The sequence below is a fragment of the Canis aureus genome, chromosome 12 (genome assembly GCF_053574225.1).
Source record: "Canis aureus isolate CA01 chromosome 12, VMU_Caureus_v.1.0, whole genome shotgun sequence".
Taxonomy (NCBI): Eukaryota; Metazoa; Chordata; class Mammalia; order Carnivora; family Canidae; genus Canis; species Canis aureus.
In genome coordinates this window covers 38459399-38473152 of record NC_135622.1, presented here as the reverse complement: position 1 = coordinate 38473152, position 13754 = coordinate 38459399, and the positions used below count along the sequence as shown (strand labels likewise).

Below are 13754 nucleotides of genomic sequence, written 5' to 3'. Positions count from 1 at the left end.
GGAGACTTGGAGGATGGGCTTGGAATAAATGCCATAAGCTAAGATTTGGAGACATGAAAGATTGGATAAGTTTAGGAACATAAGTAAATTAGTTTCAGTTGAACATGTAAAAGAGGAAAAAGGGATATATAGGATATAGATAAAGAAGTAGGCAAAGGCTGGATTGTGGAAGTTATGCTAGCTTTGGTATTAAGCAAATAATATGCTGAATATTGCCTTTGCACACCTGCTATGCACCAGGCTTGTTTCCATGTGGGCATGTGGTAATTAGCAAAACAAATATCTGTGTACACAGGGCAAGCAGTAAATACACAAATAAGCTTTCCAAACAGCATGTGACCACAAGCCTTTACAGCTGCTATGAAGTAAAGAGAAGAGTCAGTGAGAAGGAGGAGGAGGGAAAACTATCTTATGAAATGGCATTTGAGCTGAGCTCTAAAGAGTGAGTTAGCTGCTAGAAGAGTGGGATGGGGATGGCAGGTGGGATAGAGCATTCCCAGGTAGAGTTTTAGTGAGGGCAGAGACTCTGAGGCAGGGAAAGTAGTAGCATTCAGGGAAGTGAAAATGAAAAAGACCTATGTTCAGTACTTGAGGCAGTGAGTCATGGGCTGGAGAGTCAGGAGCGGAAGATGCACAGCTTCCCAGAAAACACCATGGGTTTGGATATCATTCTAAGTGTAAAAGAAACAGATTGATTAATTTTAAGGACCATGATATACTATATGTCATCATTTTGAAAATATATATTTTTTTCACACTCTAATAGTTGGATGCTTCTTATAGTTGATGGGTTTTTTTTTTAAGCAGTACAAAATAGCTTGTAGAATTTTTCCCCCTTTCTTAGAGGCACATAAAATATTTGTGTCCTTTTCAGTGTTTTTACTCTTAATATTTGATTTTACTCAGTGCTGTATATTTTTAAAATGCACATCACCCAGAATGCTGTTTAGAAATGGGATTAGAAAAAAAAAAAAAAGAAATGGGATTAAAGGGGCAAGAAAAAAGTCAGGGGAAGTCTTGCAGGATGTTGTTCAGGGCAGACATATTGGTACTCAGGCTAGAGTAGTAACAGTGTGATGAAAAAAAATGAATGACTCAGGAAATCTTTTGAAAATGGAACCTGGTATTGGGTTAGAATATAGTGTTGAGTTGGATGTAGGGTAAGAAGGAGAAGGAATATTGAGAATAGATCTCTGGTTCTGGATTTAGCGATAGATATTTGCTGGCATTATTTGCTCACAGGGGAAAAAAATGAATCAGGTTTTTTTAAAGATCACATTTATGATTTGGGATTAGAGCTGACCATGAAATAAATATTCATGTGGGTGTATCAGGCAGGCAATTGGATGGATCAATTTAGATCTAGTACTTGGAAGAGGAGTCTAGCCTGGAGATATAACCTGGGACTTGTCAGATACAGATGGTATTAGAATGGGTAGGGCTATCAAGAGAGATCATAGAATAAGAAGAAAAGAAGATCTAGGACTAAGCCCTGAGAAACACCAACATTTAGGAATAAAGTAAAAGGTTGTGTAGAAGTGGCCACAGGATTAAGAGGAAACCCAGGAGCATACAAGACCATAGAATCAAAAGGTAGAGGGTACTTTAAGAAAAAGAGTAGTCTGCTATATTAAATACCACTGAGCAATCTGTAAAGATGCCAGTCAAGAAGAGTCCTTTGGATTTTACAAAATGGTGACCTTATCAACAGCCATTTCAGTGGATTAGTATATATGAGAACCATCTAAGATCATACAAAAACTGGTGGAGTGGACACAGCAGAACATTGGCTGTTAGAATTTAGACTGAAAAATATGATTCTAGCTAAAGGGCTCATATGCAAGGAGCCTCTAGGTTATTTTTAAGATGATAGCTGGAGATTTTTCATCTTCTGTGATCCTGATAGAAAATGACCAGTAGGGAGGGAAAAAGGGAAGTAGAAGATGCAGGGGCAGAGGGTCAGTTAGAAAAGCACAGATCTTGAGAAACCAACTGTGGATGAGCTCCAGAGGACATGTGTCAATGGCCTTTATACTGTGATCCATGAGAAAGCCCAAAGAGGTCTAAGCAGAGAATTACTTGGTTGGACTGTTTCAGTAGGTTAATCATTTTCTCATTAGAAGATGGATTTGGAGTGGCTGAAAGCACAAAACCCATTAGAATTCCACTGTGGGAATTCAGATTAGAGATAGTAAAGCTCCCTATAAGGTCGAGAGATGGGGAGAGCATGAAGATAGAGTCAAGGGAGAAAATCAGAAGAGTGCAATGATTGGATGTAGGGAGGTAATCAAGGATTAGTCCCATGCTTTGGGACTTGAGATGATATTTTTGTTTTTAGGGTGGTTTTCATTAGGATGTCTTTAACTATGGATGGTGAATGTACATCATCCACATAATGATTGATGAAAATCAGGGCAAAAATTTGGTTTACCTTCTCTGGAACTTCTAGCTATTTCCAGAAATCAAATGGTAGGCTGCTCTGGGTAATTTTTGAAGAATATTTTAAGTAAATCTTTTCTGAAGCAATGGGTTTCAAGATGAGGAAGAAAATGAGCGATCTCTCATTGACTAGCCTTGTTTTCTAGAATTTATGTACTAGAAAGTTGGATTTGAAATATAATTTGCTACCTCTGTCACTTTTTGATGCTTACTTATTTTAGGCTACTAGCTTTCAGAACATACTTATGACCGTCAAGATCCCCAGGTTTTCCCGCCATCCTTCTCTGTCAGGCAATGGCGTGGCAGTCAACTCCTTACAAGGATGTAGTTTTGCTGTTTTCTGGCTCATCCCCATTTCTCAGAACAAAGTTATTTTCCATAACACATAAGGCCCATATTCTTCAGCCTGTTGATATTGCCAGACCTCAGTGGACCTTTTTCTTTTCAAGGCTCTTTCCATATCCTATTGTATTGTCTGGACCATCTCCAAATCCAGTTTTTAATTTCCTATTGGCTAAATTTTATTTTTTTTCTTTAGGCCTTGCACTCCTCTTCCGTTTAATCCTGGCTTCTCTCCTCTGCTGTGAGAGAGACCTTAATCTCTTTTGGGCCAGCCGCCATGCCATTTTAAAATTCCTTTGGGCAGCTATTCAGCTGGTTTAACATTGTTCAGTCCCACTTCTTGGCTGGGATTTACTGTCTCCTGCTCGGCTTCCGTTCCTTTCAATAAGAAGTATGAGGGCTGCATTTCCCCTGAAGCAGGAACCCTACATCCCTTCCAGTGTAAGCCTCCTCCACCCCTACTTTTTTGGCTTTATTTTCCTAAGATTCTGGCACCAAATATTTAACCAGTTGAAGTTGGTCATGAAGCCCTGGGCTGAAATAGTGGGTCGTTCCTTTATATGAAGAAATTCCGAGAGCACCAGTACTATACATGGTGCTGGGATTTTCCGTGGCTGGAACACCCTCGGTGCTTGCTGGGCCTTTCTTCCAGGGTGTCCCCCAAAAAGAGCCTCTGAAGGACGTCCAGCACCTTGGGTATTTAGGTTTCAAGTATGATAATACTTGATGTTCAAGACTTGTTTAAGGATAAGAGTAAGGTAGTTGATTAAACTCTTAAGTCAGTATAAGTTGAACAGTGTGTGTTCTGACTTACATCTTTGTAGTGAGAACACTCCAATATGCTTGTTGGATTCACAGACATTTGTTTCTATTCATCCTCTGGCACTGGCCTTCTAGAACCATCACCATGATGGGAGGCAAGAGGTTGTGATAGGTAGAGCCGCAAACTTAGATTCAGAAGGTTGCTCTTTTGCTAGGCTCTGTTCCTTTGCCAGCTTTGGTTGGGTAACTTTGAGGCAAGTTACTTTGCATCCCCAGGCCTCAGCTTTCTGATTCCTAGAATGAAAGGGTTGAACTGGATAATCTTCAAAGTTCCTTCAAGTTGAGACGAACCCTATCATTCATATAAAAAATGTTTTGATGACAGGAAGTCGTCGTCTTCTCAACCATGCAGCTGTGGAGATTTTCCTGAGAATGATCCATTACCAAAAATGGGACTCAGTTTCTGTCATCCATCTCCCTAGAGTGAGCTGGTGGCCGCAGAAGGCTCATAAGCGAGCTTTTTCTTCCAGCAGGTAGATGTATCTTACTCAGAATAAGTAAAAAGAAAATCAACACAAAGGTAGGACATGTTAAGAAAGAAAAAGAAGCACTTTTTTCTTAGTGCAGAACAAGGAACTGAGTGGTGTATCTAAGAGGAAGAAAACCAGCTCATTTCATTGACAAAGTATTTACAAATAGTCTTTTCTCCCCATACCCATACGTTTTGGTATATAGTACAGAATACCTAATGGAATCATTAGGAATCTTATTAGGAATTTCACTGTTGTGGTCTTTGAACATAGCTGTAATTTTCTGGTGAGTAATAAGCCTTATCCTAGACCCCAATCTCTTTTAGAAAATCCTGCCTCTTTTCCATACTTTAACCTCATTTCATAGTTCACTTTACCTAAGTGAGATGACACCAAAGATCTGGCCTTATGCCTTTATTTGAGAATTTTAGGAATGTGGTTGGAGTTCTGCTCTTATATATAAAATCCCTGATACTAATTAATAGGTTTTGAAAAGCTTTGGTCTGTTGAGAAAATGTACCAGGCAAAAAGCATATATAGGCAAGGAAAAAAGATCTACCAAATGGGTCAGAAATTAAGACCTTCAAAATGTGGACCTATCTAGTCACTGACAGCATTGCTACTTTAAAAATGAGCCGCTGGTAATTCCAGCTATCCAAAAGGATGCTCTGTTTCTCTTTCTTACATTTATATTAATCTTGTTATTAGAGAATTCATATCAGCGATCTACCGTTCTTGATCTGTGTAATTCCTCCTTGAATTCATATCCACATACCTATAATATTTATATCTGCCTTACTCTATGAAATATGAATAGAGAAAACTTGCCTGAGAAATCAACAGTATTATCGGAGCATAACTAATTCATCTGGGTTGCCAACTCTGGAGATCTCTGGGAACTCATTTCTTCATCACTCATCTAGTAGACAGTATGACTGGTGATAATATCATGCGTGGCTCTTCCAGATGTCTAAACAAAATTGGTTTTAGTAATTTAGTAGAGTGACCCCTTCATTAAAGAGAAATCCTGCTGTATTAGCATCATTCAGAATTGAGTTTCATATTCAAAATCAACTTCAGCAAAACAAGATGGCTTTCACTTATCCATTTAATGAAACTTGCATCTTGGAAGGGCTTTTATTCTCAAATAATAATAAATGTTCTTGCATTTAGTCTTATTTTTATAGAGTTGATCTTAATTATAGCAGGTCTTAGGACTTTATAGACAGGACTAACAATGGGAAAATATCTCAGCACTCACATCATCAAAGACAATTCTAATGAAATAATGTTGTTTTATACAGGTCATTAGAGAAATAAAGCGAATGTTGTCCTTTTGTTAAGCTATTACTTTACCTCATTGTTGAAAACCTGAAACTGCTGAGAGTTACAGTATATCATTTTCATAAAATATGAGTTGTTGAAGAGCTAGTCTCCAGCAGGCATTCCACGTTATTTTTTCCTATTCATTTAAATCCAAAATATTGCTCATCTAAACTCTCTGTGTTAATCACTGGTGCATTAAGTCTGAGACTGCAAGACGCCCAGTAATTCATAACCGTCTCAGGACTTGTTCACCTTAAGGTCAGTTTCTCAGTTCCTGAGCTGGTGGTCATTAACACAAAGTCATCATCAGCTGTGACTGCACAGAATTAATAAAAAAGAAAGCAAAGAGATGTTACTATAAGAGTCTGGACTGAAAAGCCGCCAGATTTTCGGCACTGGTTTTCCTTCCTCCGTCTTTGCCGTCTTGTTTTAGTAGGGATCTAAGTTGCTGGTGAGACTCAGTTGGGTGTTCTCCACCCCAAAAAGTGGCCCTGATGGGTACGGCAATGGCACAAAATGCCCTGGGAGCAGAGAGGAGGGACCCTAAAGTTTGATACTTGGGATGTGTCCCTTGGGCTGACTCCTGATGGGCCAGGAAGAGTTTGTGGAAGGTTCCAAGTCAGTGAGAAATCAAAGACTATAGGGTTTTCAAGAAACTGGTATACTGAGAGGGCTAGGATGTAAATTGGGAAATAAATGTTGGCTAAAAACTCTGGCTGGACTGTTTAGCCAGGAGCCTAAGGAGGAAGGATGCCTCTGCTCTGCCAAGGAGAGTGGTTGGTGTCCTCCAGCCAAGAAGAGATACTGAATATTCTGAACAAGGGAGTGTCACTGACAGATTTGTAGTTGGTAGACAATGGATTAGAGGGAGGGTGGCCAGATTGGGGATAAAGGAGTGTGAGGAGTGTGGGGAAGACAGAAAAGAGGGTATGATAGGGAGGGACAAGACAGAGGAGAGAGAGAAGCATGCCCCAAGATTTCTAGCTAAGGGGGCTGGTTGGAATCCCTGATGAAGAGAATATAGGAGAACTGTAAGTGAGGTGAGGAGGAGGGTGATAGTAAGTTCATTTATCATGAACATGTCCCATAGTATCAGATAAATGGTTTCAAAGGACAAAGATCAACCTTTGAGAGACACTGGGAAATCATCAGTATAATAATTGGTAATTTGAAGCATTTCTGAGTTTCTTTCCAGCCATTAAATCCTGTGGCTCAATGAATAGTCTCTTAGACAAATATCCATTTCCAGAAGTCTAAAATTAGTAGGAGCCCATGGTAAGTGATTTGATAATAGTATATAGTTACTGCTCTCACAGTTGTGACCGGTAAATAAATTGTGGCCTTAGGCTAACATTGGAAATCCATCAGAATAGAGTCACTGTGTGTCATCTTTGTGTTAGTTGTTGCAGAGGAGATTCAGTTATTTAGATGTGAAATAATGTCATTGAGTTTTTGGTTCAAGTTGAGGTGAGAGAGAGAGGCAAAAAAGGACAAAAATAAGAGAGGTTTGTCAGTAAGCTCAGGAAGTGTGGTTTAGGAAGAATACAGTGAATTTGATTTCAGGCCCGATAAGCTTGAGATTGGAGCAGAAGATGAAATGGGAATGATTAAGAATCAGAAGTATCCTGGCTGGAGATGAAGCTTTGGGATTCATTCTGATGACCGTGGTAATTGAAATCCAGATTGTCTGGAAAGGGTGGAACAGGGCAGCCCTAAGGAAGCCGTAGGTCCCAGGGAGGCCCGAGCCTTGGCAGACCCCATCTTCAGGCTGCAAAAGGACGAGGGCCAGCCAACACGGTTAAAAGTCAAACAAGAATAATACTCCATCGTGGGATAGAGAGAGAGAGTTCAAGGAGGGTGTTGGCAGCCTTGGAGGTTAAGGATGATGATGGCTGACTGGAACATGATCATCAAATTTACGCACAGGTCAGCCTTTGGTGGCCTTTCTCAGAGGAGCTTTGTAGAGTAAAGAGAGAGTGAGTTTGTAGGTCATGAAGGAACAGGGAGAGGAATACTAGTAATAATTAATAACTTGTTATTTTGGTGAGTGCTCACTGTAATTTTAGGAATCTACCAATGTTACTAGTCGTGAGGTTGCTAGTATTTTCTTTTAACTGATGAGGTACGTGAGGAACAAAGGCAGTAGATAGTAGATAGTTCTTCTGAGACGTTCTGTAGCAGTAGAATGAGTGGAAGAGGACAGTAGGTGACATAGTGAAGTGAACGGTTTTCCAGGAGATTTTAACCTTTTTTCTTTTTTTTGAGATTTTTAATATGTTTGAAGTCAGTGAAGGGGGTGGTGGTGAGTGGCTGAGGATGCTAGAAAAAGGTGAGCAGGTATCAGTAGGGGGAGGAGAAACTGATAGGGAGGAAAGAAAGAGCCCAGCCTCGAAAGGAGAAGGGACAGTTGTGTTTGAGTTGAGAAAATTAAGAAAAGTGGGTAGTCCTTCGTAGTTTCCAATTCAGCAGTGAGACAGTCTCCGAACTTAAGCTCGGTTATGTTGGAACATTAGGAAGGGAAATGGAGACAGCTACCAAGTAATCATTGTATTCATCTTATTTTTCTACTGGAAAGTTTCTTGACATTAAAAATTTTAGGAGGAGGGCAGCCTGGGTGGCTCAGTGGTTTGGTGTCGCCTTCAGCCCAGGGCGTGATCCTGGAGACCGGGGATCAAGTCCCACGTCAGGCTCCCTGCATGGAGCCTGCTTCTCCCTCTGCCTCTGCCCCTTTCTCTTTGTCTCTCATGAATGAATAAACAAAATCTTTAAAAAAAAATTTTAGGAAGAGCAGGGACTCCTGGCTGGCTCATTTGAAAGAACATGTAACTATTGATCCTTGGGGTTTTGAGTTTGAGCCCCATGTTGGGTGTAGGGATTGCTTAAATAAATAGAACTTTTTTTAAAAATTGAGGAAGAGGAAAACTCAGTTTTATTGACTCCTCCAAACTAAATTCTGTCAAGGGCTTCTCAACTTACCATTTTTTAAAATCATTTGTTCTCTTCCCATGTATTTGGATGCAGTAACTGCATTTTCTTAACTGTATCTCAAAAAGCCTGTGTTTTGGGACTATGTGATCCAGAGACAGAGAGGCAGAACCTGACAGATGGGAGTGTGTGGTGTGGCAGTAAGCAAGGAAAAGGGCACCAAAAACCCAAAGGAAATTAGTCACTGTGAGGATAAAGAAGTGTATCTAAAGGTCTGTTTGCAACTTTGTAATTGAGACATCACTTTTATGAGAACATTTTTTTTTTTTTAATTTGGAAACAAAGGCATAGGACCACTATCATCAAGTTTATAGAGAACACAATGAATTTACAAATCAGCCACTGGCTGATCAGTGGGAGCATTGATATTTAAGACCTTGAGTGGCTATAACTTGGTGACAGGAAATCTTGTGAATCAGTCAGACTGACTGCCTACGCTGCTGAACTCATGAGATTCTCTGTCTCTCTCCTCCTCTTCCTCCTCCCCTCCTCTCCTTCCTTCCTGGGAATGCTGTTGAGATTTGCCCAAGGTTATCTATAGGGTTGAGTGAGCCACTGCCAGGAGGCCAAGGCTTTTTGCAGCCCCCACCCACCTCTGCAGATAGAACTGTGAGCATTGACAGCAATCCAGAAAGGTGACAATACTTTTCACGTGTTTCCCCTGTAGGAGAATATACCCTCCTTGGACATAAAGGGTTGGAAGCAAGCAGAAAACACGGACCGTGGCAATTATAGCAGCTATATCTGTTTGAAAACATTTCCTAAGGAAAAGTAAATGTTTTCTCACAAAGCCTAGCATTTGTCTCTGAAGACCTTTTCATCAAAACATTTTATTTATATGTAAAATGTTTTAGAGGTTCATTCTGTGTAAACATGATCATCTCATGCTAACCGAGGTGTGCTGAGCACCTCTGTCTATCCATTAATATCTGGTGTTTGTCAGTCTGTGTTTTGTGTCTGATGTTACATGTCTTTTTTACAGATATTGATGAATGTGTAAACAACACTATTTGTGACAGTCACGGGTTTTGTGACAATACGGCTGGCTCCTTCCGCTGCCTCTGTTATCAGGGCTTTCAGGCCCCACAGGATGGGCAAGGGTGTGTGGGTGAGTGTTTAGATTTCTTTCCACAACATGTTTCACGTTCCCCCTACTGAAATGCCATCAAAATCATCAACAGCAGGAGAGATTGAAGCAAGGTAATTCGGATAGACTTTTATCCTTATTTGATTTTGTCACACAATTTGGGGGTGTACAGAAAGATGGCTTCTGAAATTGTAAGGGCCCTAAGAAACAGAGAAGGAGAACTTTGAATTTCATGTATATTAAGAAAGAACATCTGTTTAAACTCTAGCTGTGCATATGGAGCCCTTGCGCAGAGTCCCTCCTGCCCAGGAAACAGTCTGGTGGGTGGCATGGCTTGTCTGTCTTCAGGATGTACCTCCCTAGGCAGTGCACTTAAGGAAGAGTGTTGGCAAGAGTTTCATTTTCCAGGAATGACACCTGTAAAATGATGCTTTGAATTGTGCAACTGTATTTCTTCAGTCTGTTTGGGCTTGACGGAGCTGGAAGACATCCTGAATATCATTAGATGTCCTAGAACAGGGGTCCAGGAAATGCTCCCATAGTCCATATATCTGATATTTCATTTTCTGATCAGCTGTGATTTCTTTAAATCAAATTCATTATGGAACATTTGCAATTAGAGCCATGAAATGAGAAAGAAGAAAGGTTATTAAATTAAGAACATCCCAGGTAACAAGGCTTTTTCTTTACTCTGACTCTGTTCATTTTGTAGCAGACAACGTCTCAGGAGGCGGCTGTGTAACTTCTGAGTTTGAACATATGCAATTCAAAGCATTAATTCATATCCAGATTAGACAAGGAAAGCAAAATTGATTTGGAAGTTTAATGATGAACCCACCCCCTTGAACAGTCACCACTTTTAAACTAACACTGTCATAAGTGCTGGTTCCAAATCCCGCTTTAGTCTCCTTTGCACTAAAAGGCAATAAAAATTGTCTAAATATTTGGACTAAACAGCTTACGTGACTGGCTCCCACTTCTCAGCCTCCACACCTCCTTCTTCACCTTCTGCACCCCAGTGACATACAACTGCATGTGGTTTCTCACAGAGCTGTGCAGTGATTTGGCTGTCGTGTGCCCCTCCTGCTGGGGATATCTTCCCAGCTTCCCCTTGCCTGAGTGGCACTGACTCCTCAGGATACTGTCTCTGTCTTCCCAGATGCTGTCCCTGCTCCATTTTTCTCTCTCCAGCTCAGTGCTGACCCCTCTCCTGCTTCCATAGTACCTTCAGCGGATTCAGTTACAGTACTTACACGCTTTGGGGGGTGTCATTTGGGCATACTGCCTGCAGCTGCCTTCTCCGAGGCCTCCAGATCCTGTGGTTGAGAACATCGTCTCTCCCTGCCCTAGTTGGGACTAATGGTTGGCCTATTTGTAGATGCACAGTAAATTTTAACTGTTACCTGTTGAGATATCAGATGTTAAGCCACTGATTCCACATCAACTCCTGAGTCCCAATTGGTGATGTTTACTTCTAACCAGGCAGATGAGCACGCTGAACCCATCTTGACATTCTCTTTTAGCCCACAAAACACCACCCTTAGGGGAAGGATATTTGTTATCATTTTGCCAAACTCAACAGGTGTCATTTTATCTGTTCATTGACTCTTTCAAAGATATTAACTGAGCATCTACTATGGGCACTTCATGCGAGGTGTTTTATAGAATTTAAGGGTTGAGACAGCCCTGAGACCAAACTAAGACCATGCTGTCTCCTCTGCTTGGACCCTGCCAGTGCCTCCCCACCCCTCAGCCCTTGCCTATTCTCTGGCAACTCTGTTTCATATTACTACTCATCCTTCAGATGCAACTTCTTGGCTCCAGTATCATTTCTGTGACCCACCCCTCCACTTAAGGTCCACTGCTCCATGCTTTCCTTGCACTTTTCATTCTTAGCACTTAGCATGGCCTGTGAGATCATCTGGCTGATTTCCCTGGCTTGACCATAAGCTCTGTGAAGGCAGGAGTTGGGCCTGCCTGCGTCATTGTTCTGCCAGTGCCTGGCCCACAGGAGTAAACTAGAAAGTATTTTTTGATTGAGTGAATTCATTCTCATGGGAGAGATACCAATAGTCATGTAAATAATGCAAGTTAGAAAGTAGAAAGTTCCATTTGACATTTACCAAATTGATAAATGTGAACTGGCAAATTTCTAAAGTCAATTTTTCTGGTCTAAATTATGACTGTCTGAGTTGATTAAATATGCCAACTCTTTGCTTTCCTTCATGTTATAATATCTTTTCATAAGCAAAACTCAGCTCATTAGGTTTATATCTGTTTATATACAAAGTGAAACGGAAAACTGAAGTAATTATCCAAATAAGTCAAGATACATAAACTTTTTGTCCAATTAACTGGGTATAGCAGGTGAAAATAAGATTTTTTTTTCCCCTGAATGATTTGGATAATTGCTCAAATATTTAACTTTGTATAAACTGTCTCAGAGTGTGCTCATGAGAGTTGATGTTTGTACACGTTTAATGCATAAAATACATGAGCATTTCAGATGTCAAGTCAGGTGCTTTGTTGGACTGGGCATTCGTTAATGAAATTTCTGTGGATGAGACAAGGTAAAAGGTAGTATTGGGCAAGTCCGAACATTAGGATTAACCTTTTTTAGGGCTATGTGCTTGCATAATATCAAATAAAATTTACTCATTAGTAGATTCCTGGACTGTGTTTTAATTAAGTCTAAAGTACAGATGAAAAACACTTAGCAAAATAGAAATGACACTCTGGAACATCCACAGAATTTTTCAAGGAACAGCCAGTCATATCACTATATGTTACTGGAATATTTTTTTTTCTTGTGAATGATTAGTGTAACCTGGTGAGTATTTACAAGGGTCTTTCCTTTATCTCCCAAAGGGATACACACCCTGATTTCTGGTTGTTGAAGTATGGGCATTTTGGCTACTAGAGAACTGTATTTTCAGATACGTGAACAGGTTGAAAACAACTTTTTAAATGAATGTTAAGAAATGTTATTGTTTCTGAAGTGTCAGTTTTACTAATTTTCCTTGAATTCAAAAGTGAGAGTGCATTGTCATGTTATTTAAGACCTCATTATGTTAAAAAGTCAAGGAAGAGAAAATTAAATGGTCAGAGTATACATATGATCCTTGCAGTACAGTTCCAGGGCCCTCCTTAAAGTGGAATTGGAATTTGGAAACTCTGGTGTTTTCATGATCCTTTTACACAAACCAAATTATGCAGCCCAGCCTTTAAGCTTAGGCTTCTACTATTCCCCCAGAATAGTAGAAGGGTTTGATTGCTCACGAGGGAGCATTTGTGACCAGCAGGCACCATGAGCCCTGGTACACCTGGTAAAATAGAGAGCTGTCAGGAATGAGGCACACATCTGACTTGATCTGTGCTCCCTTTTCCAGATGTGAACGAATGTGAGCTGCTCAGTGGGGTGTGTGGTGAAGCCTTCTGTGAAAATGTGGAAGGGTCCTTCCTATGTGTGTGTGCTGATGAAAACCAGGAGTACAGCCCCATGACTGGGCAGTGCCGCTCCCGGGCCTCGGGAGGTAAGTCACAGTGGCTCCTCTTGGAGACTTGTACCTACACAGGTTTGGGCCAAACAGTCTGGGAGTGAGGTAAGGAATAACCAAATGTTCTGGCACACTGCTGTCTCTGGAAGCATCCCTGCTCTTTCTGAGCCTGCCTTATCAGTGAATTAGGATGTGGTCAGTGATGACTATTTGAGCTAGATGGCCTCTGTCGTGCTTTCCGACCCCGAGACGCCATGTGTAGGGCAAAGAATCCAAAATTATGAGAACATTCACTGGGAATCGCTCACAACTCAGCCATCAGCTCAGGGTTTAATATGGCATCATCTCATTAGGTTGCATAATCTTTCTTTCTTGGCCCTAGGAGAAACGTATCTTGACACTTCTCTAAATTAAAAGCAACATATAGGCCTCTCAGGATCTACAAAGACTTCCACTTGGAATTGTTATGGTGGTTTTTTTGTTGTTGGTTTTTTTGGGGTTATTATTTTTTTTTTCCAGAAATTGGCCCAGAGAGTGGCTGTGTTTGCATTCGTTTAAAATTTGATTTAGTCTGTGTCGTCATGGCACGAATTGAAATGGAGAGCTGATGGTTTTCCAGATAAATTAATCAACTTCCAGATCGGTCTTTTAGTTTGTGCCATGTAGCTATAGTTTGGTTGTATTTTAAGGAAAGCAAAAGACCAAAATGGTCATTTGAGAGCCAAATAAAATGAAACATTGGCCATTTGACTTTCTTACTCAATCTCAGTTGATTTTATCCATGCT

General features: G+C 40.6%; 1 protein-coding gene across 12 annotated transcripts in view; it reads left to right on the top strand.

Moving 5' to 3' along the window:
- LTBP1 (latent transforming growth factor beta binding protein 1) overlaps positions 1–13754 on the top strand; it is a 392695-nt gene that overhangs the window by 336388 nt on the left and 42553 nt on the right. For 8 of the 12 annotated variants that reach the window (XM_077843646.1, XM_077843644.1, XM_077843645.1 and 5 more), the window contains 2 exons: positions 9367–9492; positions 12861–13004. The exons of 1 other annotated variant lie outside the window; for it this stretch is intronic. In XM_077843646.1, coding sequence (XP_077699772.1) covers positions 9367–9492; positions 12861–13004 — 270 coding nt within the window. The remainder of the gene's footprint in view (positions 1–9366; positions 9493–12860; positions 13005–13754) is intronic. 3 more of the 12 variants (XM_077843640.1, XM_077843647.1, XM_077843650.1) reach the window with 1 other exon arrangement.